General features: G+C 46.3%; 2 protein-coding genes across 9 annotated transcripts; one reads left to right on the plus strand and one right to left on the minus strand.

The window, feature by feature from the left end:
* Positions 1 to 1,310: 1,310 nt before the first annotated feature.
* Positions 1,311 to 16,286, minus strand: METTL22 (methyltransferase 22, Kin17 lysine). 8 transcript variants are annotated; one of them, XM_048494318.1, is made up of 13 exons: positions 16,195 to 16,286; positions 14,098 to 14,146; positions 11,513 to 11,530; positions 9,557 to 9,711; positions 7,227 to 7,574; positions 6,952 to 6,992; positions 6,719 to 6,863; positions 5,899 to 5,970; positions 5,287 to 5,340; positions 5,032 to 5,112; positions 3,595 to 3,697; positions 3,331 to 3,499; positions 1,311 to 1,514 (listed from the first exon to the last, which is right to left on the minus strand). In XM_048494318.1, exons 2-13 carry the CDS (start codon positions 14,139 to 14,141, stop codon positions 1,449 to 1,451), a joined length of 1,296 nt encoding a protein of 431 aa, XP_048350275.1. In that variant the 5' UTR covers positions 14,142 to 14,146; positions 16,195 to 16,286; the 3' UTR covers positions 1,311 to 1,448. The 8 variants fall into 8 exon arrangements, with proteins under 8 accessions (XP_048350275.1, XP_048350280.1, XP_048350276.1 ...); XM_048494323.1 differs by having other exon boundaries at positions 11,513 to 11,526; positions 16,195 to 16,243; XM_048494319.1 differs by having other exon boundaries at positions 16,063 to 16,201.
* Positions 16,287 to 19,266: 2,980 nt separating this feature from the next.
* On the plus strand, positions 19,267 to 26,128 carry TMEM114 (transmembrane protein 114). The gene is made up of 4 exons (XM_048495514.1): positions 19,267 to 19,450; positions 22,545 to 22,625; positions 25,407 to 25,544; positions 25,806 to 26,128. Exons 1-4 carry the CDS (start codon positions 19,267 to 19,269, stop codon positions 26,036 to 26,038), a joined length of 636 nt encoding a protein of 211 aa, XP_048351471.1. The 3' UTR covers positions 26,039 to 26,128.
* Positions 26,129 to 26,393: the final 265 nt, after the last annotated feature.

Here is a 26,393-nt window from a genome sequence, read left to right on the forward strand (position 1 = left end):
TTATCTGGTGAACCAGATTAGCTTGTGCACTTCAACACACACCAGCTGGGTGACCTTGGGCTAGTCACAGTTTTTGGGAGCTCTCAGCCCCACCCACCTCACAGGGTGTTTGTTGTGGGGGAGGGGGTAGGAAAGAAGACTGTAAACCCCTTAGAGTCTCCTTACAGGAGAGAAAGGTGGGGGGTTATAAATCCAAAGTCTTCTTCAGTGTTCTGTAAGGAGCTTTAATCAGGATGTGTAACCTCTCTGTATTCTTTGACAGTACCTTTGTGCTCAGTCATGAGAATTATGGAACAGCAAAAGGATCCATCCTTTCCCAAATCATCTCACGCTTGGGAAGCAGGCTGAAAATTCGCACACACCCCACACTGGGATGTTCTGGGAGAAAGACGTCTGCTCCTTCTTGTTCCCTGTGTGGAGTCTGTGTCTGCAAAGAGGTCACCTGACCCGCTTCTTGTGTGGCTCTCATGTGTTCACAGTGACATCTAGTGGGAAGTCTAAATGTATTTTAATGTACTGATCTACTGTCCATGTATTGACTGTCTATGTATTGATGTTTCTAACACGTCAACATATTGTTATTGTATTATTGTAAATTCAGTGGTTTATTGATGTATCGTTATAGGATGTATCGCTTTTTTGATGGATTTGATATTAATGTACATTGAGATGTTGTTATAGTGTTGCTGTTGTGGTTATCTTTGATTTGTTAGATTTGATATGTTTCAGTCGCCATCTGTATTTTTAGTTTTAATGTATCTCCTTATTGTTTCATTACTGTTTATTCTATTATAATTGTATACAGTTTTACCATGTTGTTATCCGCCCTGAGCGCTTCGAGAATAGGGAAGGTATAAATTAAATATGAAATGAAATGAAGCCGTTCACACTCCTGAATGTTCACAAATATTGTGACTGAATGAAAAAATAGATGTTCCCAGCACCACCCTGACACAGGTACAAATCTGTGACAGTTTCACAGGAGTCTGAAAAATCCGTGACACATCATTAAAACGCTCACCTTAGAAAACGGCACAGGACACACAAGTGTGGGACTGGCCTCTGCCTGTTTGCTGACAGTATTTTGGGGAAATTATCACATTGCACAGACCGCAAACGGTGCTTCCACGTGTGATCAGACGAGAGGAGAGGGGAGCTGTGCACATTCTGTGGCAGCACTGCACAGCCCTGTTACATTTTATCCCAGTGGCCACTCAGAGATTCTCTTCCCACACAGGAATTCTGTATCAGACATAACAAACACACCACTTGTGCTCCCAAAAATAATAAATCACAACCGACATAGAACGGCCGCTACGTGTGTATTTAATTGGCTGTTAAGCACATACCCTGGATCAATTCAGTTCCTGGTTCCACGCAGAGGGTGTATTTTGGACAACACTTCCCAGGAAGTTGTCCTGTGCCCAACAACAAAAACGTCCCTGTGTCTACTTCTGCAACTCCTCAGCGCTATTCTTTTTGGAGGTCTGAACCGCAGTGATCTTCCACAACTCCTAATTAGTGGGGGGGAAAGACAGAAATGTTGAAAAATCAATCTGAGGTCTATTAACATCATTGGCAGAATATTAATTCAAACAAACTGGTTCCTTTTTTCCATCTAGGACTGGGAGCTTCATTACCAGGGCAGGCACCAACTTTGTGACCAAGGAAGCCAATGCAATTCTGGGCTGTATCAATAGGAGCATAGTGTCAATATCGAGGGATGTAATTGTATCTCTCTAGTCAGCATTGGTTAGACCTCACCTGGAATATTGTGTACAATTCTGGGCACCGCAATTCAAGAAGGATATTGACAAGTTGGAACAAGTCCAGAGGAGGGCAACCAAAATGGTCAAAGGTCTGGAGTCCATGCCCTACGAGGAGAGACTTAGGGAGCTGGGGATGTTTGGATAAGAGAAGGTTAGGAAGTGACATGATAGCCATATTTAGATATTTGAAGAGATGTCATGTTGGTGAGGGAGCAAGTTTGTTTTCTGCTGTTCCAGAGACGAGGACCAGGAGTCAAGGGTTCAAGGTGAAGGAAAAGAGATTCCACCTAAACATTAGGAAGAACTTTTTGATGGTGAGGGCTGTTTGACAGTGGAATGCACTACGGAGTGTGTTACAGTTTCCTTTGGATGTTTTTAAAGAGAGGCTGGATGGCCATCTGTCAGGAGTGCTTTGACAGTGTGTTCCTGCATTGCTTTGATTGTGTGTTCCTGCATTGTGGGGGGTTGGACTTGATGGCCCTTGGGGTCTCTTCCCACTCTGTGATTCTATGGAAGTTCCCTTTCATTTGAGTTTCACTGTGCAGATGGGGGAACTTCACCTTTTGCAGAAGAACTGAGTCTATTGACTCTTATGGGATGAGATGTTTTGGAATCTGGGTTTGTAGAACTCCATTAGGTTGCCATTCCCATCTGCTCCAGTAACACACACGACTTGCTCGAACACAAACACTGCAACACTAGATTTGTAAGATGTTGGGCTACCAAGCTGGTTCAACTGATCATGTACAGGTAACTTCTAGCAGTGTGAAATGTCATTATCACCAGCAGGCCCAGGCAAAAGAGTGAGAATAAAAATAGCTGCAGGTCCGCCAAACAGACCTCATGAAAGCATTTCGGGGTTTCCGTCATTCTGGGCCCTTCCCCAATTTTTCCTGCACCTACCTCACAGGGTGTTTGTTGTGAGGGGGGAAGGGCAAGGAGATTGTAAGCCCCTTTGAGTTTCCTGCAGGAGAGAAAGGGGGGACATAAATCCAAACTCTTCTTCTTCTTCTTCTTCTTCTTCTTCTTCTTCTTCTTCTTCTTCTTCTTCTTCTTCTTCTTCTTCTTCTTCTTCTTGTATTTTGCACAACAGAAGATTCAGAATGATGGGTGAGCACTTCTGAAGGACACTCTAATCCGGAGGATTCCCCGCTCTGCCGCCTGAGCTGTAGAGGCTTATCCGGGGAATTCAGATTAGCCGGTACACTCCGACACATGCCAGCTGGGTGACCTTGGGCTACTAACAGTTCTTCGGAGCTCTCTCAGCCCTACCCACCTCACAGGATGTTTGTTGTGAGGGGGGAAGGGAAAGGAGTTTGTAAGCCCCCTTGAGTCTCCTCGCAGGAGAGAAAAGGGGGATATAAATCCAACTCTTCTTCTACTTCTACTGATCTTACCCCCTACAAAACCCAAATGGAGGACAATGTAAGGTCTGCTGTAAAGTGACACGCTGACACAAATCCCAGTGGGGCCTCTGGTATAGCTTTCCAACAGGCCAATTGTGATTAAACCAAGAATCAATTGGAGGGCAGAATTTAATTTTCCACATAACAGTACCCACCAGCTGTTCAACTCTCTCGTAAACAATACGCTGGGGAAAGGAGAGGCCAAGAGGCTCGGCGGTGTATCTCATTTTGCCATCTCTGATGTTTGTCAGGCCGTCCAGCGTATTTCGAAAGTGGCTGTATGCTTCACATGCAACTTCCATGTGTCTTAAGGTGAAGTTCAGCCTGGTGAGAAAGAGAGAGAGAGAGAGAGAGATTACAACAAATGTGCTGTGGTGAATTATTCTGTGATGTGTTATTCAGTTAGAGGCTTCACTCACCTCTTTTCTATGGAAAGGTACACCACACAGGGGTTATTCAAGTTGTGTGTGATGCGGTACAGTGTACTGAAGAAAGCATTGGTTAGATCGTCGTCATAAAATACTGCAACAGAACAGAGAATTTAAAAGGTTGGAGGAATCATAGAGTTGGAAGAGACCACAAGAGTCATCAAGTCCAACCCCCCTGCAATGCAGGAACACACAATCAAAGCACTCCCAACATATGTTCATCCAGCCTCTGTTTAAAAGCCTCCAAAGAAGGAGACTCCACCACTCTCCGAGGCAGTGAATTCCACTATCAAACAGCCCTGACAGTCAGGAAGTTCTTCCTAATGTTTAGGTGGAATTTCTTTTCCTGCACCTTGAATCCATTACTCCGTGTCCTGGTTTTCTGGCAACAGAAAACAAGCTTGCTTCCTCACCAACATGATATCCCTTCAATTATCTAAACATGGCTATCATGTCCCCCCTTAACCTTCGCTTCTCCAGGCTAAGCATCCACAGCTTCCTAAGCCTTTATTCATAGGGCATGGACTCCAAACCTTTTACCAAGGGAGGATTGACAAGGTGCACATGAACTTTTAGTGCTGTTCCAAGGCAGATGTTTAACAATGTTTTCATGATGTTATCCATTTCGAGAGTTGATCGCATGAATGCTGCCTTATACTGGACCATGCCATGCCTTCTAATTGACAGGGGCTCTCAGGCAGAAAAAAACCTCTCTCAGCATCTGCTGCTGGGAATCCTTTATAGGTGAATTGCCAGGGAAGAGGAAGTTGAATGCTGTAAGCACAGCTGGAATGCCTGTTCAGGACTGCGGAGCACCCATTCTGCCGATGGCCAGTCACCGCCCTTCAACCTAATCTACCAGCCTGGTGCAGTGGTTAAGAGCAGGTTGATTCTGATCTGGAGAACCGGGTTTGATTCCCTACTCCTCCACATGAGTGGCAGAGGCTTATCTGGTGAACCAGATGTGTTTCTACACTCCTACATTCCCGCTGGGTGACCTTGGGCTAGTCACAGTTCCCTCAGGATTCTCTCAGTCCCGCCTACCTCACCAAGTGACTGATGGGGAGAGGAAGGGAAAGGAGCTTGTAAGCCTCTTTGCAGGGGAGAAAGGTGGGGTATAAATCCAAACTCTTCTTCTTCTCTACCTTGCAGGATTGCTTTGAGGTTATGATGGGGGGCAATTATGTATCCCTTGAACTCCTTGGAGTAGGAAGGGTGGCTTAAAAGCAGGTAGATATAAACTGGAAGCCCACAGGGTTTTCAGGGAGTGGACCATATGGAAATCCCACTCAAGCCTCCTCCTCCCCAAAGTGAAAGGCTCAAGCGGGTCATTTGTCCTGGTGTGAGACCAACAGGTCCCAAAGACTGCGGGCTTAAAGCACCCCTTCGAGGCCTGGATGTGAGATCTCCACAGGCGCGGCTCCTCACCGTCAGCGGCCAAAATCACAGTGGTGAAGTTGTGCAGCTCAGCAATCTCTTGCTCAGACCAGCTGTAGGGGCTATCAGGATCTGAAGTAATTAAAAAAACAAAAACAACTTTAGGTCATTTCATGACTGCAGGATTGCAATGCAGCACAAATCTGGGTAAGGAGATTCCTTTCCCTTGACTGTCCAGGAATAATGGCTCTAACCATTGACAAGATATGTCAGCTCCCAGCTTTGAAAAGTCAAGCAGTTACCTACCGGTGCAGAATTCATCTTTCAGCCAGTCCAGCACCCTGACGTTAACTTGTCCTCCTGCAAATCAGTAAATGGTAGAGAGAACAAACATTAATGAAGGTTAGTTAGGAAATGCAGGGGAAAAAAATCTTCCTTTGAGAGATTTTAAAAATGTGGAAGACAGGAGGGAACTCTAATCTGAAAACCACAAGAAACATTAACAGTGAAGTCCTAAAGGGAGTTTTGCCAGTCTAAATCAATTCATTTCAATGGGGGTAGACTGAAGTAACTCTACAGGTTGGGAGTGCTTTGATTATGTGTCCCTGCATGGCAGGGGGTTGGAATTGATGGCCCTTGTGGTCTCTTCCAACTCTATGATTCTATGTATGATATGCTGTAAGTGAAGGGGGGTTAATTTTTCCACCTTTCCAGAGGTTTGGGCACTAGAATCTTGCGAAGACACCCATCATTCTTTTTCTGCATTTATGTAAAACGTTTAGAGGCTCACTTTTCTCCCAGGCGACCGGCACCCAAGGTGGGGAATAGATCCAACATCAGATAACTCACAGCAAGTTTAAAATACCAAACTCTTCGGCAATTAATGGCCAGTGTTTTGGGCTTACAAAGACATCTTACCAGCTGACTCGGTGATGTGCTTGTTCAAAGCTATGTTGCGTTCACACGTGTCCAGAAGATCTTCGCCGACATCTGGAAAAATGGGAGAAGCCAACGTCATGCCCCTCTGAGCAGGAGGAAATGGAAAACACAAAGCAGAAATGCATGCAGAGCATGCAGAGCAGAGATGCAAAGGGAGTTTTGACTCTCAAAAATACATATCCTGAAAATCAAGTTGGCCTCTAAGGTAATACTGGACTTGAATCTAGCTCTTATACTACAAACCAACAGGGCAATCATTTCCAAAACAAAAGACAGATTTCCCTCAAGATTTTCCTCTCGCCTTTAGAAGAAGAGATTGGCTGTATACCCCACCTTTCTCTCCTGTAAGGAGACTCAAGGTAGCTCACAAGCTCCTTTCCCTCCCTCTCCCCACAAAAGACACCTTGTGAGGACTGTGGGGCTGAGATAGTTCAGAGAGAACTGTGACTGGCTCAAGGTCTCCCAGCAGGAATGTAGGAGTGTGGAAACACATCTGGTTCACCAGATACGCCTCTGCCACTCAAGTGGAGGAGTGGGGAATTAAATCCGGTTCTCCAGATTAGAATGCTACAACTTGACAGACTGCTCTTCAATCACTTAAAAAAAATCCCTCAAGAACAACTGTGATTGTGTGTGTGTGTGTGTGTGTGTGTGTGATCCTCACAACATCCCCGTGAGATCACCTAGGCTAAGAGAACGTGACTTGCCCAAGGTCACTCAGCAAGCTTCCATGATGTTAGCCAGGAATCAAACTCAGGTCTCCCAGTCGGACACTCTTAACCATACCACACTAAAGTACCTGTGCAGTAAACAGTCTTGGCAGCCGTTGCTGCAGCAATGCTGACGATCCCGGTGCCTCCCCCCAGTTCGAGAACGGTGCAGTCTTTGAACAGGTCTTGCTCTGAGAGGATATAGTCCACGAGCAGGAACGCACCTCTCCAGACCTTCAAAACCGGGGGACAAAGTTAGTATGGGATGGCATGAGCACAGGATCAGAGGGGTGTGTGTGTGTGTGGCCACAATGCTACCCACCTGCTTGCCAACATCTTCTAAAGGGGTGGCCATCGTGTGCTCTGGAACAAAGCAAAAAAAGCCATGAAGAAATCACTCCATTCACAGGTTTACTTCATTCTACAGCATCTCCGTGAAATGTGTTAAAGAAGCATTTGGCACGGAGTCATAGGCTGGGGTTTGCCTGGCCCTCACTGGACTCCTTGGCACGCGACGGGGGTAGTTGTCTTAGAATTACATTTGTATCATGAAATGAAAAATGAACTTGGGCCACGTCTACTCGAGACATTACTGACCTATTTTAATAACGTCACGGCTGTCGCTTTCGTGCTCTTCCTCTTCCAGGACATCTCTGCCTTTCGTCAAAATGATGGGACACACCTTGTCCCTGGAAAGGTCCTCAGCTTCTTCGCCAGGCAACTGGGCCTTTCTCACAACCTCCAAATCGCCATCTTCGTCCAGCAGTGCTTCGATCCCTTCCGAAGCCTTTCCTTCCTCGCCAGGGTCACAAGGATTCCCTTCCTCTTCCAATTCTTCTCCATCTGTATGGTGGCACTTAATGTTTTCTTCTTTAAAGTCTTTTTCTTTTTTCTCAAGATTGCTATGACTTCCTTCCAAGAGGAGACTGAATTGCGAGAGAAACACTGAAACAAGAAGAATCCAAGGTCTGACAGTGTAGCGTGGGAAATACGGTCACCATAAATATTTTGCCTGGTAAGCACAGGAACGGTATCTGCTAGTGATCACCAAAACATCTCAGAATTAGATTTCTCCAGCTCAATAGATAATTTGCTTCTCCCTAAATAGCTGCCTATTAAATAAACTACATTCTTCAGTTTTGACAAAGAGTGATGTTGTTCTCACACCCACGTGTGGAAAATAACATGTGGAAAATAACGGAATTGTCAGATTGCTCTGTTTAAGTATATTTGTTCTATTTTGTAAGACAAATTAGTTTCTGTTTGATCTAACTTGTAAAAGTTAAAAGCTAGGTAGTGTCATGGTGTCTGCATTAAAGCCAGAGGAATCTTGGATTACTGCAATGAACAAGGTCATGGTCTCTATCAGTCTGGGTCTCTATCAGTCAGACCAGATAAAATAAAGAGACTTTACTATGGTCCTTTGTCTATTCAAACCTTCTGTCTTTGAATACAGTTCTGTTGATTCTTTGTGTTAAGGCAGTCCAATCAAAAGTTTAGTATTTGTCTAATTATGAATTAGCCAATCAGAATTTACCACTGTTACAATGCAGGACGGGCATTATGGAACATTATAAAGTAATTTTCTTTGTTTTACTCTGGGAGCATATGTACATATTTTTCTGGATGTGTGTATGTTTCTCCAAGCTTTCTGTTTGCAAATATAAAAGTTTGGCTTCATTTAGACCATAAGAAAGAGCCTGCTGGATCAGACCAAAGTCCTTCTAGTCCAACACTCTGCAACTCGCAGGGGCCCACCAGATGCCTTGGGGAGCTCACAGGCAGGATGTGAAAGCAATGGCCTTCTGCTGCTGCTGCTCCTGAGCACCTGGTCTGCTAAGGCATTTGCAATCTCAGATCAAGGAGGATCAAGATTGGTAGCCATGGATCGACTTCTCCTCCATCAATCTGTCCAAGCCTCTTTTAAAGCTATCCAGGTTACTAGCCATCACCACCTCCTGTGGCAGCATATTCAATCATTTGTCTGGAGATTTTTATTCCAACACACGCAACTGATGCTCAGTGAAGGTTAAGTATTACTAGCAGTAATCAAGTTTCTGCCATGATTGAGGCAAGCAACTGGCTTTGGGCCCTTTACCCTTCCACAACCTGTTGTGAAGCACTATGAGTCACGTCTCAATGGAGCTCTTGGTCCTCTTAGCACAACACTCAGTGAAGATTTGCAAGAGGCTTCAACCAAGCAGGAAGGCACACCTAAGTCATAGGAAAGTGTTTTTAGTGCCTAGGTAAGGTCAAGGAATCCGTTCTCATCAGTGTAGAAAACAGAAAGACTCTGGGCAGCTTCCATAATTATTTGAGCATCCTCTGCTGCAGATATTTTGGCTAAAAATGGGGCAGTTTTAGTAAGGATTCTGGTAAGCCAGGAAGCATCATGTAGAAGATGGAACATGGATGAAAAAGTTTCACAAAAGCCCAATAGGTTGCACAGCAATGGAGGGGTCATTAGCTGCTTTCTTGGGTCTAGGGCAGGGGTAGGGAACCTGCGGCTCTCCAGATGTTCAGGAACTACAATTCCCATCAGCCTCTGTCAGCATGGCTAATTGGCCATGCTGGTAGGGGATGATGGGAATTGTAGTTCCTGAACATCTGGAGAGCCGCAGGTTCCCTACCCCTGGTCTAGGGCAAGGATTCTCAACCTTCCTAATGCCGCGACCCTTTAATATAGTTCCTCATGTTGTGGTGACCCCCAACCCTAACATTTATCCATTTTACAGATGGAGAACACTGATGCAGAGAGTCTTAGGCGACCCCTGTGAAAGGGTCGTTCGACCCCCAAAGGGGTCCCAACCCACAGGTTGAGAACCACTGGTCTAGTGACTGTTTTTAATATTATGGCTACTGGGGGAAAAAGACATGGCAAAAAAGACTTTATTTGAAAAATGCCATAGATCCTACAAAAAGATTACCTGGCTGGCCGACTGTGTTCAGTCTCACCATAAAATGCCTTTTGCTGGGAATGTGCATATGGACGTCAGACAGCACAGTGTCGCTCCGAAATGTCATCTCATCCATAGCCTCTCTCTCTCCCGCACCTGCCGTGGCGTGCCGGAGACAGAAGCATCTGAAACCGAAGGCACAAATTGCTTGAGATGAAGAAGGGGAAAAAAAGGCTCTCCGGTGGTCAACCTGTTTGGGATCCACTGGAGACTTGTGGACAAAGAGCTGGCTATTTCAAACCAGGATGTCCTGCGTCGTTTTCTCACCCTTTCCAGTCACTGATTCTACCTGTCTCCAAGGGCCATCAAGTCCAACCCCCTACAGTGCAGGAACACACAGTCAAAGCACTCCTGACAGATGGCCATCCAGCCTCTCTTTTAAAACCTCCCAAGAAGGAGACTCCACCACACTCCGAGGCAGTGAATTCCACTGTCGAATAGCCCTTACTGTCAGGATGTTTCTCCTGATGTTTAGGTGGAATCCCTTTTCCTTCAACTTGAACCCATGATTCCTGGTCCTAGTCTCTGGAGCCGAAGAAAACAAGCTTGCTCCCTCACCAACACGACATCCCTTCAAATATCTAAACATGGCTATCATGTCACCTCTCAACCTTCTCTTCACCAATTAAATATCCCCAGCTCCCTAAGGCTCTCCTTGTAGGGCATGGACTCCAGACCTTTGACCATTTTGGTTGCCCTCCTCTGGACCCGTTCCAACTTGTCAATATCCTTCTTGAATTGTGGTGATAAAAAGACACTTCAAATAAATAAACAGGCCATTCCATCACTCCAGGAACACATGCATGTTTTAGCTGGTGGGGAAGGAGAGAAAGTCACTGCATAACCTGGTGAATCTCCACAGAACCCAACTCAGCCAGCATCACATAGTGTTAGACTACCGAAACAGCAGGGAGAACATTCAAAATATTATGAACCCAAAAAAGCGTAGCACAGAAAATTGCCTTTGGGAATACAGCTCCTGGTGATGGAGTCAAGCAATTTGGGTGTGTCATGTGAACAGCTATTTACAGAAAGAAGGCTATGCCCATACAGTCAAAGCGTGCAACTAGGGAGGGGATCCTATGACACTTAGGAGTGACGGAATTACATATGTCCTGGAGAGGGGTTGGGATACCATGTTCAGCATGCTGGGGCACACCAGAGCTTGAGAACAAGGTCCTCAGTGGCAAATTGACAACCAAAGTCCTGAGTCTGGGTTGGGCATAATCTGCAGTTCCTTTTTGCCTGAGTCATGAGCAGCTGACTGTCCTACTGGCAATTCTTGCTGAGCGCACTGTGCCATCGCAGATCTGTAGATACAGCCACAGGTTTGTTTGGACACCACAAAACAACAACAACCACCAGAAGTTTCTTCCAAATGACAAAACCTTCCAGCTCTACAAAGCGCAAGTGGGGAAGAGAACGGGAATGCTCCTGGTCACTGTTGACTTCCTAGCATGGTCTCTTCTTGTATAACGCAGTTAGGGTCTGGTTTAATCTGAAGAGAATCGCTTGGCACGGGGTCTTGCCTTGAGGAAGACATTAAGCCTAACAAAGGTTTACGTAATTAGGAAGTTCCATGCCCTGTTTTCCTCTTACATCTTTCAACTTATTGTCTGTTTTGCGTACTGCTCCTTTAATTTGACTGTAGGATGACTCAGGGAAACCAGTAGAGAATTCAGCTCCGCAGAGAAAAGTGAGGGAACAAGCTCAATTTCTGTGTGTCACGCTGATGTTAAAGGCAGAGAAGTAATATTGAGTCCAACAGCTCTCAGAATTTTATGAGTGCTGAATTGCAGCGATTTTCTTTTCATTCTTTCTCCCACCCACACAAAGCTCAACCAGTTTTTAGTAGCAAGCAGGAACTTAACAAGAACGGAGTGGGAAGTGCTGTAAATAAATCTAAAATGCATCTTTACTACTTACATGATCAATTCTCTCTGTCTCGGCAAATAAAGAAAACAAGGACATTATCTCTTTTCAACTTAAAAAGCACCCCTGAGCAACCAAAAATATGTAGTTGGATAATGATGGACATCTAGATCAGTATTTTCTGTGTGCAATGAAACCACTGAAAGGAGAGGTGGGGCTTCCTATTAGCTGTGTCCCTCAGTCAGGAAGCAGCACAGACGAGAAGCATTGGAGAAGAGGACTGGGAGAAAAAGGGCTGAGTGAGCTCTGGTTTTCTTTTTGGAAGGCTTTTCTCAAAGCCACATCTTTTTAAACAGTGTACTTTTAACAGGGGCTTTCTATTTTTTTTCTTTGTCCTGGGGCTGCTGATTGGTGGGACTGCTGAGGCTGCTGATAGGTGGGGCTTCATATTAGCTGTGTCCCTCAGTCAGGAAGCAGCGGTGCGCGCCTAATGGCACCCGCAGGTGTTTCACTAAATAAGAACATATCTTGAGGGATACTACAAGGTACAGAAAGTTCCAGGGGAAGGCACCCATTAATAGTTCAGCATTTGACTATATAAACAGAATTAGATATGAAACCAGCAGAGGGGTGGGGGCTTTCCAGTATTTTGCATTGAGTGTCACATGTACGACTATCTGCCACTGAGACAGAAGTCGTGGGTGTGCCCTTGCTGCAATGAGCTCCTGGCACTCAGGAAACATGTGCGTTCTCTTGAAGCCAAGGTGGCAGACCTGGAGAAGCTGCGAGAGGCAGAGAGGGTGACAGACGAGGCTTTCAGGAACCTAACAGCCGGATCCCACTCCCAGAGTGACATCTCTTCAGATGTCATGGAGAATGAGAGTCTGGGGGATGGAGGGTGCCAGTCTGAGGTGGTGGAAGATGCTCCCTTAGAGCATCCTTCCTTCCCCTTCCTTAGCTGATGATAAGATATCCTCTCGTACTGAGGATACCCCTCAGGGAGGTGGGGGGCTCCTCGTAGTAGGCGATTCAATCATTAGGAATGTATAGAGTTGGGTTTGTGAGAGGTGTGATGACCGCATGGTGACTTGCCTGCCTGGTGCAAAGGTTGCAGATGTCACGCTTCATCTATATAGCTGTAAGACAGTGCTGGGGTGGAGTCAGCAGTTGTGGTCCACATTGGCACCAACGACATTGGGAAATGTAGCTGGGAGGTTCTGGAAGCTAAATTTAGGTTGCTAGGTAACAGGTTAAAGTCCAGGACCCCCAAGGTGGCATTCTCAGAAATGCTACCTGTTCCACGCGCAGGGCGAGCTAGGCAAGCAGAGATACAGGGCCTCAATGCGTGGATGAGAAAGTGGTGTGAGGCAGAGGGTTTCAGATTTGTCAGGAACTGGGGAACCTTTTGGGACAAGGCAGGCCTGTACAAAAGGGACGGGCTTCATCTTAACCAAAGAGGAACCAGGCTGCTGGCGCTCAACATTAAAAAGGTGGCAGAACAGCTTTTAAACTGATCCCTGGGGGAAAGCCGACAGGAGCTGAGGTGGCTTCGGTTCGGAATACAGAGTCCATTGGGATGCAGACAGAGAGGGAGGTTTTTCTAAATTAACCATATACAAGCAAGGAACATAGCAATGTCGTAATAAGTGACAGTGTCTTCAAAAGGCTAGAGGGCAAAGCACATAAATCCCAGGTTAAGGACAGAGACAGAGCATACAGGTGTCTCTATGCTAACAGTAAAAGCCTTCGACCTAAAATGGGGGAGCTGGAGTACAGAGTTTTGAAGGAGGACATTGATATAGTGGGCATCACAGAGACATGGTGGAATGAGGAGAACCAGTGGGATGCTGTTATTCCAGGTTACAGGCTCTACAGGAAGGATAGGACAGGGCGTATTGGGGGGTGGGGTTGCCCTCTATGTCAAAGAGAGCATAGTGTCACATAAAATAGACAATGCAGGGGAAGCTGAATCCCCTACAGAAGCACTGTGGATATCAATACCAGGGGTGAAGGACAGTTTAATATTAGGAATATATTATCGTCCCCCTGACCAAAGTGCACAAGAGGATTCTGAGATAGAAAAAGAAATTAGAGAGGCCAACAAAAGCAAAAACGTAGTGGTAATGGGCGATTTCAACTATCCCCACATAAACTGGAAAAAAATGCATGTTCAGGCCATAGTAAGGAGAGGATATTCCTGGATATGTTAAATGACTGTGGCTTAGAGCAGATGGTTGTGGAACCAACCAGGGGAGAGGTGATCCTAGATCTAATTCTATGTGGGACCCAGGACCTGGTGCGGGAAGTCAGTGTCACTGAGCCGATAGGGAACAGTGACCACAATTGTGAGAATTTCCCACTTTGGGTACCTTTCTTATTTTTTTTACTAACCATTTTTTAATTCAGTTAAATCTCACATCAGGGACACTCCATTACAAGTAACTGCAAAATTGCAGCTTATATCTTGCATGAATCTCAGAAAAACCAATTACTTGCTAAATTATTTTGAAATCAGAGTGGCTCCGAACATTGTTCCTATTCTTGAACATAATCTACAGTAGACTTTGAATTCCCTTTGAGATCCATTGTGCAAGAAGAAATTCTTTTGAACATATCAAGGAACAAATCAATCTACCTACTTTGGAATTCTTCTATCTTCCGTAATTATTATGTTGTCTTTCATGAGATCTGCAATTTAAACAAAACTCTTTTACTGACAAGGGCAAAAAACCACAATCACTGCAAGCACATTATTGAGAAAAAATATTTCAGCATGTTTGAACAAATCCTCAGAGATAGCTAAACATGACTGACGTTTCTCAACTTTTTCTGGGGAAAACATTAAAACAATTTTTTTTAAATTGTACAGCTCTACTGTCAGATTTTCTTTTAGGAGGTAGGCTACCATACAGCCATTTTTCACACACCTAGGCAGTAGGAACCCAATATGGCCTTGGACATTTGTCAGCCTACTCAAACGCATTATGCCGAATGTAATAAGGGACTTTTAAAAAATGAGAAATATCCAAGCACTACAATCAAAATCGTGTCACTTTTCTTTTTCTTTTGCATTCTTTTCTTTTTGCTTTTGTTCAGTAAATTCCGAAATTAGCACCCTCCCCTACTGGATTCATGTACAAGGGAAGGGTGCCATGAGATTTAATAGGGTATGTATAGTATGCAGTTATTTTATTATATAATATATGTAAGCAAACTGCTCTGAAACCATTTGATGGAGGGGAGTGGTCAACAAATCAAATAAGTAAATAAACAAACCCCAGAAAACTCAACATGATGTCTTCTCACAAGAGTGAAGCAATTCCCACTGAGTTTAATGGGCCTTGCTACCCAAAAAAGACTGGGGGATTGCTGCCTGGGCAGGTCTCGAAAAGTACTTCCTGGTAGTTGATCCTGCTGACACTACAGCCCTCAATATTGTGTTGATCTATAACTAGTTGATCCTGCTGACACTACAGCCCTCAATATTGTGACCTTAGCAGAAGTAACCTAGGATACTTAAGAGTGTTTTTTAAAGCGGAGAACATGGAACTACATTTACAGTCTATCTTTCTACTATTTCAAGGCAGTTTATATCAGCAGTAAAAGGATCAAGAATAAACTTTGAGGCATTAAAAAAATTAACTACTTCTTCAGAATGTCACAAGACCCATTCTTTCATGTCGGTACAAGGAAAGATTAAAAGGGTCATACCCAGAGCCATGCTGTGTGTCAACCCACAGAAAAACAGAACTTGGTTTTTCTGTTTTCTTTATTTAAACTGTATTTTAAAACAGCTGCTTATTTATATTTAGGTGCCTATGTAAGTTCAATTGGTCCCCACAAGGAGGAAGCAGGGCAATTGGTTTATATGTATACATACATTTAAATCAATGTTTTCAGTAGCCCAAGTTTCCAGGAATAATATAACATCAGAGGCTGGGATGTATCACAGAAAAGAGCTATTTGTACTGTATTTGTTATTTGTATGTGATTGCTTGTATGAGCCTGTCCACTATAATAGACTACACTAACACAGACAAACATATTTAGTTGTCCCTTTCTGGGTTAGGGGCACGGCACCACATGCAATCGGAAGATTGTCTATTTTTTTTTTACCAGCTGCCTCTGGGTGGAAGAGAGCGACAGGACTGCAGGTTTTTATGGTTGCGTGTGTGTGGTGGCAGCTATTTGACTTCTCTGGGTCTGCTCCAATGGCAGCTGTGGCCCATGACAGCGGCGGAAGTGGGGAGGTTTTCGTCTGCTGTCCCCTTTGTATTTTCAGGGCCACTTTGGGGAGGGGGGGTGCTTGTCTTGAAAGGGATCCAGCGCCAACCTGCAGTAAGCTGAAACTATGATGCTGAAAGTCGCAATATGAAAGGGACATCTGTTTATGAAATCAGTCCTTCCAGCGGGTCTTTTAAAGTACCACAAGAATAAACAGATACGGAAAACTGGGGAAAAAACATTATGTGCACGCCCAGGGGATCACTTTGACCAGCTCTTCTAATTCACTCTTTTAACATGCCCACAAACTTAACTTCGTAATGGCTCAAAGGACCTGCCAAGACACTCTGCACATGCCCAGAGGCATACTCCAATATTACCTAGTCCTAGCCCTTCAAGGGAGCCAAAAGGGGAAACGTTACAAGCCTTGAGGAAATGTTATTATGGGATAGAAATGGCATCTCCATCGTGCCAAGCCTCTGAGGGGACTGCAAAGGCGCCTCGCCTCTCACCTCCCCTCCCGCAGAGGCAAAACGCCTGGGCGCCGCCATTTTGTCGTCTCGCGCAATTACTTCCGGCGCAGATTAATTGCAGCGCGCTTCCCTTAGCGCCACCTATTCGAGCTTTCTGCGCATGCGCAATACGCCGCGTCCGCAGGGTTCTCGTTGCCAGGGCGACGAGCCAACGCGTGGCGTCAGTCCTCCCCCCTCCCCGCTCGGCCTGAGGAGAAAAGCATCGCAGGCAAGGACGGGAAATGTCCCGGATGTTGATCAATATGGTTGAACTCTGGTCAATTAGCCCCTTGCTCAGCCATTTTGGCCAACACCTTCTGGTACCATATGAATAAAAGATGGATGTTGACAAGCACACATATTATCTCCTTTCAGCCATTTCTGAAGAGATGCCCATTATACAAGATTATTATTATACCCACCGCCTTGGCTTGGAAGCTGACAGAAGCGACACATTTTAAAACAGATTTATTTTATCACACCTTTTAAAACACATATTTATTTTATCACACCTTTCTTCCAAGGAGGTCATGCATCGTTTTTCCGCTCCTTTATTCTCACAACACAGAAAGAGAGAAAGGGCTGAGTGGAAATCTCCCCTATTCCGTTTGACCCTCACAACAACCCTGCAAGGTTGGTCAGGATGAGAAGCAAATGGCCCTGGCCCAAGTCATCCCAGTGAGCTTTAAGGCTGAGCAGAGATTTGAACGGGGCTCTCCCCAGTCTTATCATCCCATCTCATATTATAAATTAAGATTTTAAACACCTTGTTTCCCTTTCTAAGTAACCAGTGGGCACATTTTCTCCAGTGACTATTTCATATCTGCAAACAGCTGTCATTTCCTTTCCATACACTCATTACTAAGCAGGTTTGCCATTCTTTCCTATCCCAAGGAACTGGTTCTTTTTCTTCCCTTCCAAAATATTTGTGAAAAAGAGAGGCACAAATGGCACATTCTAACCAACATCTGGTAAAGGTTCAACATGCTTAAATTGCTGCTTTCTTACAAGATTTTTTTTGGTCCTGATGATATCGACGATGGCAATCGTGTCATTTTCACTTTAACATGGTTGTTACCATTTAATGTTTGTTAATGTTTGGGCCTTTCCCCACGCGCTACTTGAGGAGAGTAGCCCAGGGTTCCTCCTCCCTCCCCACGGCAGGGGCGGCGACAGCGCAGCCGCCCCGAAGCTGCCGCGCCCCCTTAGCGCGCGGCATCCCAGGCGCTCTTCCGAACGGCGCCTTTTGACAACCCCGCACAGAGCGCGGGGTCGTGGGGATGCCTGGGCGCGTGCCTGGGATGCCGATCGCTGAGAGCAGCGCGCGGCATAGGGGGGATGGAAGGGAGTGGGGAAAGGCCTTTTGTTAACATTAAATTGTTAACATTAAATCTTTTCACATGTAGGGCCGCAGCTGAAGCAGCCGTGGAAGCTGTCAAAAAGCATATGAGGGGAAAGCTGTTCTGCCCTTCTTGAAATAATATTGCAATAATGCATTGTTGTTTTCCTTGCGTCTGTTCAGAGCTACCTTTGCGAAGGGCAGGGAAGAGCCGATCTCTGCAAACGTTGCCACATTTGTAGCAATTATGAGTCCGTTACCTCTGTGGCTGCACAGTTGTCGAGTTTATGAGAAATCTCTGTTGCCTTGAAAACTAAAATACCTGGAATGATTTCTTTTTGACACAATTTAATAAAAATTTGAAAGCCACAAGGGTGCAGTCGTTTATTGACTTGAAGCTCTCCTCCCCGCCTGAGTTCGCTGGCTACGTTAACGTATGAGAGGATATATGTAGCTGGGGTTCTGCTGGGTTGGATCATGTACCTGCTCAGTATGATATGTGCAAGCCTTTCAATATGCACAACAGTTATGGGCAATGCACATATTTTCAGGCTTCAGCATATATCACTGCTCACATACCTGCGGTTTCCAATTACGCTCCTCTGGCGTAGCTGCCCCTGCATGTAGATGAAATGAGTAGAATGGAGGTGATGTGTTTCAGAATCCCTTCCCAATATCCTGAATGTTCTTCCAGGGCCACACCATTACATTTGTTTAAGATCACATTTTCCAGATGGAAGACTTCATCTCTCCATACCTTTTTGAAGGCGCACAAATCAATTCAAGGAAAGTGTTTGCTCACTTGCCACCAAGACCCCTTTAATTTGACACCTGCTGGGATTGAATTTGGGATTTTGTGCGTGCCACGCCCTATCAACTGAGCCCTGTTCTGTGCTTGAACACCCAGATCTTAGGTCTGCAGCCGCCAAAAAAGTTAGGAAAGAAATTCTGAATGCGTTTTCACTCGCAACGTTTAACATACTCCTGAAATACTGTGGGTAGCAGACATGAGGCATCTTTGGACATATAAAAAGAGGTTGTTTCGTCAGATGCGCTTGACTCTGAGGAAGCGACATGGCCTTTTCTAGCCTAATAAGCTTGTTAGCATTTGCAGAGTGAAAACCGTGACTGATTTTGAACGAACCTGTGCCGCATAATCGCGGCAGGCTTTCAGAATCACACAGCAGACCCAAGAGATGCAACAAAACGAAACAAAACTGGAAGTGCTTTTGGTATCGTGCGTGAAAAGCCGCTCGACAGACAGATAGTCCAAAAACCCTTTCCCCGCCTCCTCTTAGCTGAAAAAGCTTGTTTCGTGGGAGCTGTCTGTGGTGCTGATCTCCAAAGATCACCCAGAAGGGTTGGGCAAGACAAATTGCACAGGGGGAAACCACTTGGCGGGAATGGAGTGGGCATCTTTACTGAGTCCAACGCTTGTTGATCAAACCAGAGGGCAGCTGATTCAAGAGTGAAGAGCACCGGGTACCAGTCCGTGGCATCTGTTCAAAAGAGGTACCGGCTGGGCATTTTCACACTGGGAGAGAGGAGAGGGCAGGGGATGTAAAAGGAGAAGGGATGTTTGGGGGCTGGCAGCAAATTAACTATGTCTTGATTGTTCCTGCTGGCAGGTTGTTGCATCTTTGGGATTACAAGGAAGAAGTGTGTGCACCCAAAGAAGAAGCGTGTGAGGCGCACATGAAGACACCACACTGGTTCTTTCACCCCGACTCACGATGAAAGTGACGCTGAATGTCGTCTCTTCGCTAGCGGTCTTCCTGGGCACTCTGAGCTTCGTCTTCTTGGTGGTGGCCATCGGAACCGACTTCTGGTATATTATTGACGCTTCTAAGCAGGAGAAGTGGGGCAACCACACGGCCAGCCTGAGCTCCCATTCAGGGCTCTGGAGGACCTGTCGCAGTGAGTAACTTTTTGCTGGGGTTTGGTTGGGTAGCTGTGTACTTGGGGAGGAGGGAACCCCAGCTAATATGATAAGTTCTTGGCAAGCAGTCCCTTATTAATGAGGGACTTTGGTGGCACGGAGACGGACTGAGGGTCTTAGCAATGGGGCTTCCAATGGTTCACAACACCTGATTGATAAGTGGTTTTAAAGAAGGGGGGGATGTACTTCTAGACCTCAGGAAGAAAAAGCTTAAATATTTCCTGTGTGGCTTTTACTTTGACATGGGCTAAGAGGCCTTGGCACTTGAATGCACCCTCTCTGTCCTGTTCTCCCATCTTTGGCCACAGGGTATTACAATATTCTTGCAGGTACGTCCAACAGTTCAGGAGAGCATGTTCTCCAGAGCCCTTTTCATTTCCCAGGAATGTCTCAGCTACATGACATTGAAGTATGTGTTGAAGAAGAGCTTGGATTTATACCCCACCTTTCTCTCCTGTACGGAGAGACAAGGTGGCTTACAAGCTCCTTTCCCTTCCTCTCTCCACAACAGATATCTTGTGTAGGTGGGGCTGAGAGAGTTCTTGAGAGAACCATGACTAGCCCAAGGTCACCCAGCAGGAATGTAGGAGTGCGGAAACACATCTGGTTCACCAGATAAGCCTCTGCCACTCCGGTGGAGGAGTGGGGAATCAACCCGGTTCTCCAGATTAGAGTCCACCTGCTCTTAACCACTACACCATGCTGAAGAAGAACATGTCCCCCCGTCACACCAGCCAATGACATATAGCTCTTCTATGGCTAGGCTCACAGGATCGAGGCTTCCAGACAGCCACCATTATGCCTTTTGGGAAAATTTTCAAAATCAGCTTCAAATTGTCAACGCTGTTTTCCCTTTATTGCAGCTGAACTCTTCCCTGCCTCCCCAGGGGCAATTTGCAGCACAGCTGTAGACATAATGCCACCTTCCTCCTTCAATAGGACAAGAAGGGTGTCGATTCCGCTTTTGGCACTGCCCTGTTGGTCTTGCAACCAACTCTAAAGGGTCGTTGTTTTGGCCTCGGCAAACTCAAAACCTTCGTAACTGAACATCCCTCTCTCTCTGAAAGAAGTTCAGGGTGGGCTCCTCCTCACCTGCCTTCCATTTATGTTCACAACATCCTTGCAAAGAAGGTTAGACTGAGAGTGACTGGTCTAGGGCAGTGATGGCACCTTTTAGAAACTGAGTGCCGGGGGCGGAGTGAGGGGAAACTGCACCTGGGGCACGTGTGCGCCCTGTGCCCCTTCCATGCCCCCACCCTGCTCTGGAATGCCCCAGGAATGTCCTGAAACACCCCTGCCCCACCCCCACAGGGGCACGCACCCAGTATGTCGCGCACCCCTTGATTCCTTGGCACTGTGCCACTGCCAGGTGCCCAAACTGGGGCAACAGCTCACGTGCCCACAAAGAGGGCTCTGAGTGCCACCTCTGGCACCCGTGCCATAGGTTCGCCACCACTGGTCTAGGGCTACCCAGTGAGGATTCGAACCTGCGTTCTCTTGGTCCTTGTCAACTCCTGTAACCTCTATGTTACATTTTGCCTCAATCAAGCTAATTACAGTATGCACTGTACCTTTGCAGCACACCTTTGTGTGTTCCTGCACGGCAGGGGGTTGGACTTGATGGCCCTTGTGGTGTCTTCCAACTCTATGATTCTATGATCCTTTACAAGCATTCTTTGCACCTTCTGAACAGGACAAAAAGACTCTGATTTCTGTTCCTGCTGGTGTCTGATGATGGGAGTTCTGATGGTTTCTAATTTACATGCTCAAATGAGGTCATTGATCAAACATGACATGATGTTGAAATCTCTTGCTTGGCTAGCATCACTGTGCTTGGAGCATATCCTCTACAAAAGCAGGTCCTTGTATTCCAAAAGCACATGTTAGTAAAGCAACAATGTTAAGATTTGGGCACACCAGAGTCTTCTGTTCACGGTAATGGGCTAACCAATAGTGCTGGATGGAGGGGCAAGACCTGGGTTCAAATTCCCCCGTGATTTTGAGCCGGGAGCGCTCATTAAACATTAACCACACTGAAATTGGAAAATCATGATCAACAAAATCCCCCAGCTCTCGACATGTAGGTATATTTTAAAGCAAGCTCCCTTTCACCCCAAAACGGTGTTTCGTGCACCATTTATAATCGAGAATATTAGCAACATGTTGATTCTGTCCTGTGTACTGTCTGCTTTTCAAAGTGACCACAAAAGGGCATGTTTTTTCAACTGCTGATAGTAATTCTTTCCCTCTCTCTTTTAAATTATGCAATTTGAAAAATAATATCCTGGCTACTGCATGAATCAGGGAGTCGAGCAAGCCAATTATTTACTTACAGTAAACAACTGCACACTGCTTTCTGTTAAAAAGCCACAAAACAGCTTGCCAGAAATGTATCAGGTTCAAGATAACATCCCAACAATGGGACAGAACCATCCAGCCACAGCAAACAACACAATCTCCAAAAACAAACCTGCTGGTGGAATAGCAGCATCTTGAGCTGCGAAAGGGGAACGATTAACTGTCAGACGCAGAAGAAATACATACAGGACTCAGTAAAAAGGACAAAAATAACTGCTTGTGAGAATAACAATGTTCAAACGGTGCCTAAAAATTCACAAGCTTGGTGCTACCACCGGTAAGGCCCTGTCTGTGGTTACCACCCACCCTCTGTCTAAAAGGTGGGTATCTGTAGAAGGTCTTACCAGACAGGCCTGTTCATATGGGATGAGGGTAACAAATAGCCAGCAGTTTCCCCCACACCTCAAGGGCAGGCCAACATTCAGAAACACAGATGTGGTAGAGTCCTACCCACAGTTCCCAACTGAGAGTGCAAGAATGTGCGTACTCAAATAAATGTGAGCTCACCTTGAATTTCTCAAATGCTACATTGTGCCGGGAGTTTCTACACTATTGGCCGAGTGTTTCTCTCCGTCAGGAACAAGAGAAGCCATAGCAAGTATCTGGGAATGGCACGTACATTTCTCTCTCAAGGGAGATTTTGGAATATTTTCGCACAACCCGAGCAGATGAAAGGCACAAGCTTTCTTAATCTCTCTCCACTTTCCCTTCCAGTTGAAAACAGCTGCTTCCCGTTGGTCAACCCTTTTCAGTACGAGTGGGCAAACATCACTTCTTCCCACAGACAGCTACTGAGTAAGCGATGCCTGGATTACCTTTCCACCTGGCAACGACACGGCGTTCTCAGGGCAGCGATCCGATTTGGGGTCTTGCGAAGAATTGCATGGGGGTGGGCCGCCTGGGGCTCCCTGAATGTCCTCTTTCAGGATTGTCTGAATCCTCAGCGGGGTCGGAGGAAGCCGAGATGCTCCAAGGGTGACCTGGATTGCTTTCAAAGCAGGGGAGACATCCGTGTCGACACAGTCGGGAGGCCTCTGATTTGATAGGATCATCGGGTTGGGTTTCCAGCTCTGGGTCAGGAAACAGCTGGAGAGAGCAGTCATTTTTCTCCAGGGGAACTGATTTTGGTGGCCCAGAGACCAACTGCGACTGTGGGAGGTGCCCAGGTGGGACACTGCGGGAATCAGACTGGACTCGGCCAGCTACGGGCACTTCAGTGGCTCCGCTGAGAACCAAATAAACTCAAAAATACACACGTTGCACTCTGGCTGTGTCTAATCTTGTATATTAATCTTATATATAATTGAACAACTCAACACTTCTATTTGTATTTACATTTCCTTATTTCTCTGACAAGGTTCTTAAAAATACAGCATACGTCTTCCAACTCTTATAACTCTTATAACTAAACATAAATCATCACTTAGTCCATTCAATTCTCTATCCAGCTACAAAACTTCAGTTCCATATAGTCCATGTATCAATGTTGAGTTGTTCAATTATGTATAAGATTAATATATAAGATTAGACACAGCCAGAGTGCTTTGAGTTTATTTGGGCTAATGTTGACATTGCACTCTTAAAGATAGTTAGTGATTGATCCGCTGAGAACCAACCATGACCAACCAAGCACAGGACAGAAGGAAGAAGAAGAGTTTGGCTTTATATTCACCTTTCTCTCCTGTAAGGAGACTCAAGGTGGCCTACAAGCTCCTTTCCCTTCCTCTCCCCACAACAGACACCTTGTGAGGCAGGTGGGGCTGAGAAAGTTCTTGAGAGAACTGTGACTGGCCCAACGTCACCCAGCAGGAATGTAGGAGTGTAGAAACACATCCGGTTCACCAGATAAGCCTCCGCCACTCAGGTGGAAGGGTGGGGAATCAAACCCGGTTCTCCAGATTAGAATCCACCTGCTCTTCACCACTACGCCACACTGTTTCTGGGATGTTGTATTGTCTGGAGTGTAAGCGGGAGTCTGTGGCTGCAGAATGTAGCCCTCGCCACAAAGCTCATCTTCCTGAGCCTTTTAGTATTTTTGGGAGGGGTTGGTTAAAAATCAAGTTTCTAGTTCTCATGACCAGCCTTTGCAGAATTAGTTATGGCAGCTCAGAAACATCAGGCTGGTTTGCTGCTGGGTTTGGCCAGGAACGGACTGGTTGTACAAACACAGTGTTTCCCCCGCTGGGTGAACCACCTCGGAGTTCTAGCTGGATTGAGAGGTCCCTGATTCCCTTTCCCATGCTCCTTAGCAACTGGGAACCGCCATGTGGGGAAGGGGTGACCCCGGGTCATCTAGCGACTGGAAGGAAGCCAACAGCGGTGGCCACAAAGTCGCTGGAACGCGCCCAGCGACTCTCTGTTTATGCAGCTGTTGGGAAGGTGGCCCTGAAAAGAAAGATCAGCCAAGACAAATCTGAAAGCCACGCCGGGGCAGAAAACAAGCGATAAGGCCCAGCTCGGCCAGAAGGCTCCTAAGGAGCACGGGAGAGCAGAGAGGAATTTCCAATTATCCATTAGCTGTTTGCAAAAAGAGAACCGGGAGTTATTTTCACCCAAGGGCCGACTGCAAACAAACGCAGCTGGGATCTAGAGAGCGCTTGCTTGGGGGGGCCATGGTGCTGGCTTCTACCCCAACTCCGAGCCTCTTGGAAAACACTGGGCCGTAGTAGGGATGCCACCCTCCAGGGGGTGGGTGGGGATCTCCTGGGATTTCAACGGATCTCCGGGCGACAGAGATGTCTTCCCCTGGGGAAAAAGGCTGCTTCTAAGGACAAACCGTACAGCATTCAACCTTGTTGGGGTCCCTCCCCAAACCCCACCTTTCTTAAGCTGAATCCCCAAATCCCCAGGAATTTCCCAACCCTGAGAGGGCCGTCTTGGGCCCCTTCCGCACAGGCAGAATCGTGCACATTCAATCTGCACTTTCACAACTGTTTGCAAGTGGAGTTTGCTCTTCCGCACAGTAAAACCCAGCTGCAAAGTGCGTTGAAAGGGCATTCTTCTGCATATGCAGAAGGGGCCCTAGAGGAAGACAGGTTTGTGTGTAGGGAATTTCCAAGGTGTGTCCCCCCCCCCCCCCCGAATTAACTGCAGCTTCTTATTTCATTGCCTTTAATACTGAATTTCACCATCCAGGCAACGATAGAAGCTGGGAGAGATCTGGGGAAAGAATTCATTGCAAAAAGACCCCCCCCCCCAACTGCAAAACAAATATTTGATATGGAAACTGACCGGGCCCATTCCCCTTGGATTGTCGAAAACGGCTGAGTTACAGGAATTTTGGGAAACAGAAACCAGAGGGAAAATTCCCCCGTCCAATCCCTGAGAAATTGACAGTGTCCTGAGGGGTGTGTGTTTGGGTCAGGGGGGGTCACGTGTCATCAAGCGGCGACAGGGTTATGGTGACCTTGTTGGGTTTTCAAAGCAAGAAAAAGAACTGACCCTGCTTAGTTTTTGAGATTTTACAATATCGGGCTAACCTGGGCCACACAGGTCAGGGCAGGGTGGAGGTGGCACCCCCTGCAGGATTCTGCCTCATAACTTGGCTTCTCTCTCTCTCTCTCTCTCTCTCTGCAGACATGCACAGCACTTTTGTGATCCTCTTGCCTCTCAGCCTCATCTTGATGATCTTTGGAGGGCTCAGCGGCTTCATCAGCCTCCTGGCCCAGGCCCACTTCTTCCTGCTGGTGACGGGGCTGCTCTTTCTCCTCGGAGGTATGCCAGGGAAGTCAAGTCCACACACTGTAGGGCTGGGATCCATGGGCAGGTGATCGACTAGGATTTGAAGTATTGAACCAAAACCCCTGATTCAAATCTGGTCTTATTCTCCAGTAGCTTTCCACCCACACACATTCTCTCTCTGTTCCCTGTCTGGGGATACTAATGCTGGCCTACCTTGCAGGATTGCTGTAAAGCTTGGGAAGGCATTTGCTGCTGCTGTAACTACAGTTTGTGTTTCGACATGCTTGTGTTTAGCTCTCCTCACTCTGGCCGGGGTCAGCGTCTACATCGCCTACTCCGCGGCAGCCTTCAGGGAAGCCATTTTTCTTCTGGGCAGAAGGAAGCTTCCGGAAGGGCTCAGCATTCAGTTTGGATGGTCTCTGGCGTTGGCGTGGCTTTCGTTCACCACTGAGGTCCTGACCAGCCTGGCGTTTCTCCTGGCTGCCAGGATGGTGGGCCTGAAACAGAGGCGGGATCTCTCCATTTGATGCCTTCCTGACACAGAGACATATATCTCTCTGATATGGGGATTCTACTTTTTCTTTAAAGGGCACCCAATGCTGTAATCAAGGTACCAATTTCTGTATACAGGCTGTTTTATTCAAGTAAATAAAAATGAGAAGAAAGCATAAACTGTGCTCCTTGGCAGAGGTACTTTCACCCTTCACCCCACTACTGACAGGCAGGGAACTGGAGAATGAATTTTCCCTGCTGAAGGCAATAGGTGCAGTTCTAGGCTCAGGATTCTGCACCCCAGGTTTAAGAGCATCAGAAGTTCTCCCTCCTTTTCCTTCCTTCCTTCCTTCCTTCCTTCCTTCCTTCCTTCCTTCCTTCCTTCCTTCC

This window comes from Sphaerodactylus townsendi, linkage group LG04 (assembly GCF_021028975.2).
Source record: "Sphaerodactylus townsendi isolate TG3544 linkage group LG04, MPM_Stown_v2.3, whole genome shotgun sequence".
NCBI classification, from domain to species: domain Eukaryota; kingdom Metazoa; phylum Chordata; class Lepidosauria; order Squamata; family Sphaerodactylidae; genus Sphaerodactylus; species Sphaerodactylus townsendi.

Bases quoted from the DNA above. Each gene is read 5' to 3' on its own strand.
- METTL22 (XM_048494318.1), bottom strand. From the start codon at position 14,141: ATGAAAGACAACATAATAATTACGGAAGATAGAAGAATTCCAAA. The intron at 7,575-9,556 runs GTAATCTTTTTG...TTCTTGTTTCAG, and splicing joins GAACACAGTCGGCCAGCCAG to TGTTTCTCTCGCAATTCAGT. The intron at 5,971-6,718 runs GTACTTTAGTGT...CCATTTTTCCAG, and splicing joins CAAGACTGTTTACTGCACAG to ATGTCGGCGAAGATCTTCTG.
- TMEM114 (XM_048495514.1), top strand. From the start codon at position 19,267: ATGAAAGTGACGCTGAATGTCGTCTCTTCGCTAGCGGTCTTCCTGGGC. The intron at 19,451-22,544 runs GTGAGTAACTTT...TTTCCCTTCCAG, and splicing joins GCTCTGGAGGACCTGTCGCA to TTGAAAACAGCTGCTTCCCG. The intron at 22,626-25,406 runs GTAAGCGATGCC...CTCTCTCTGCAG, and splicing joins TTCCCACAGACAGCTACTGA to ACATGCACAGCACTTTTGTG.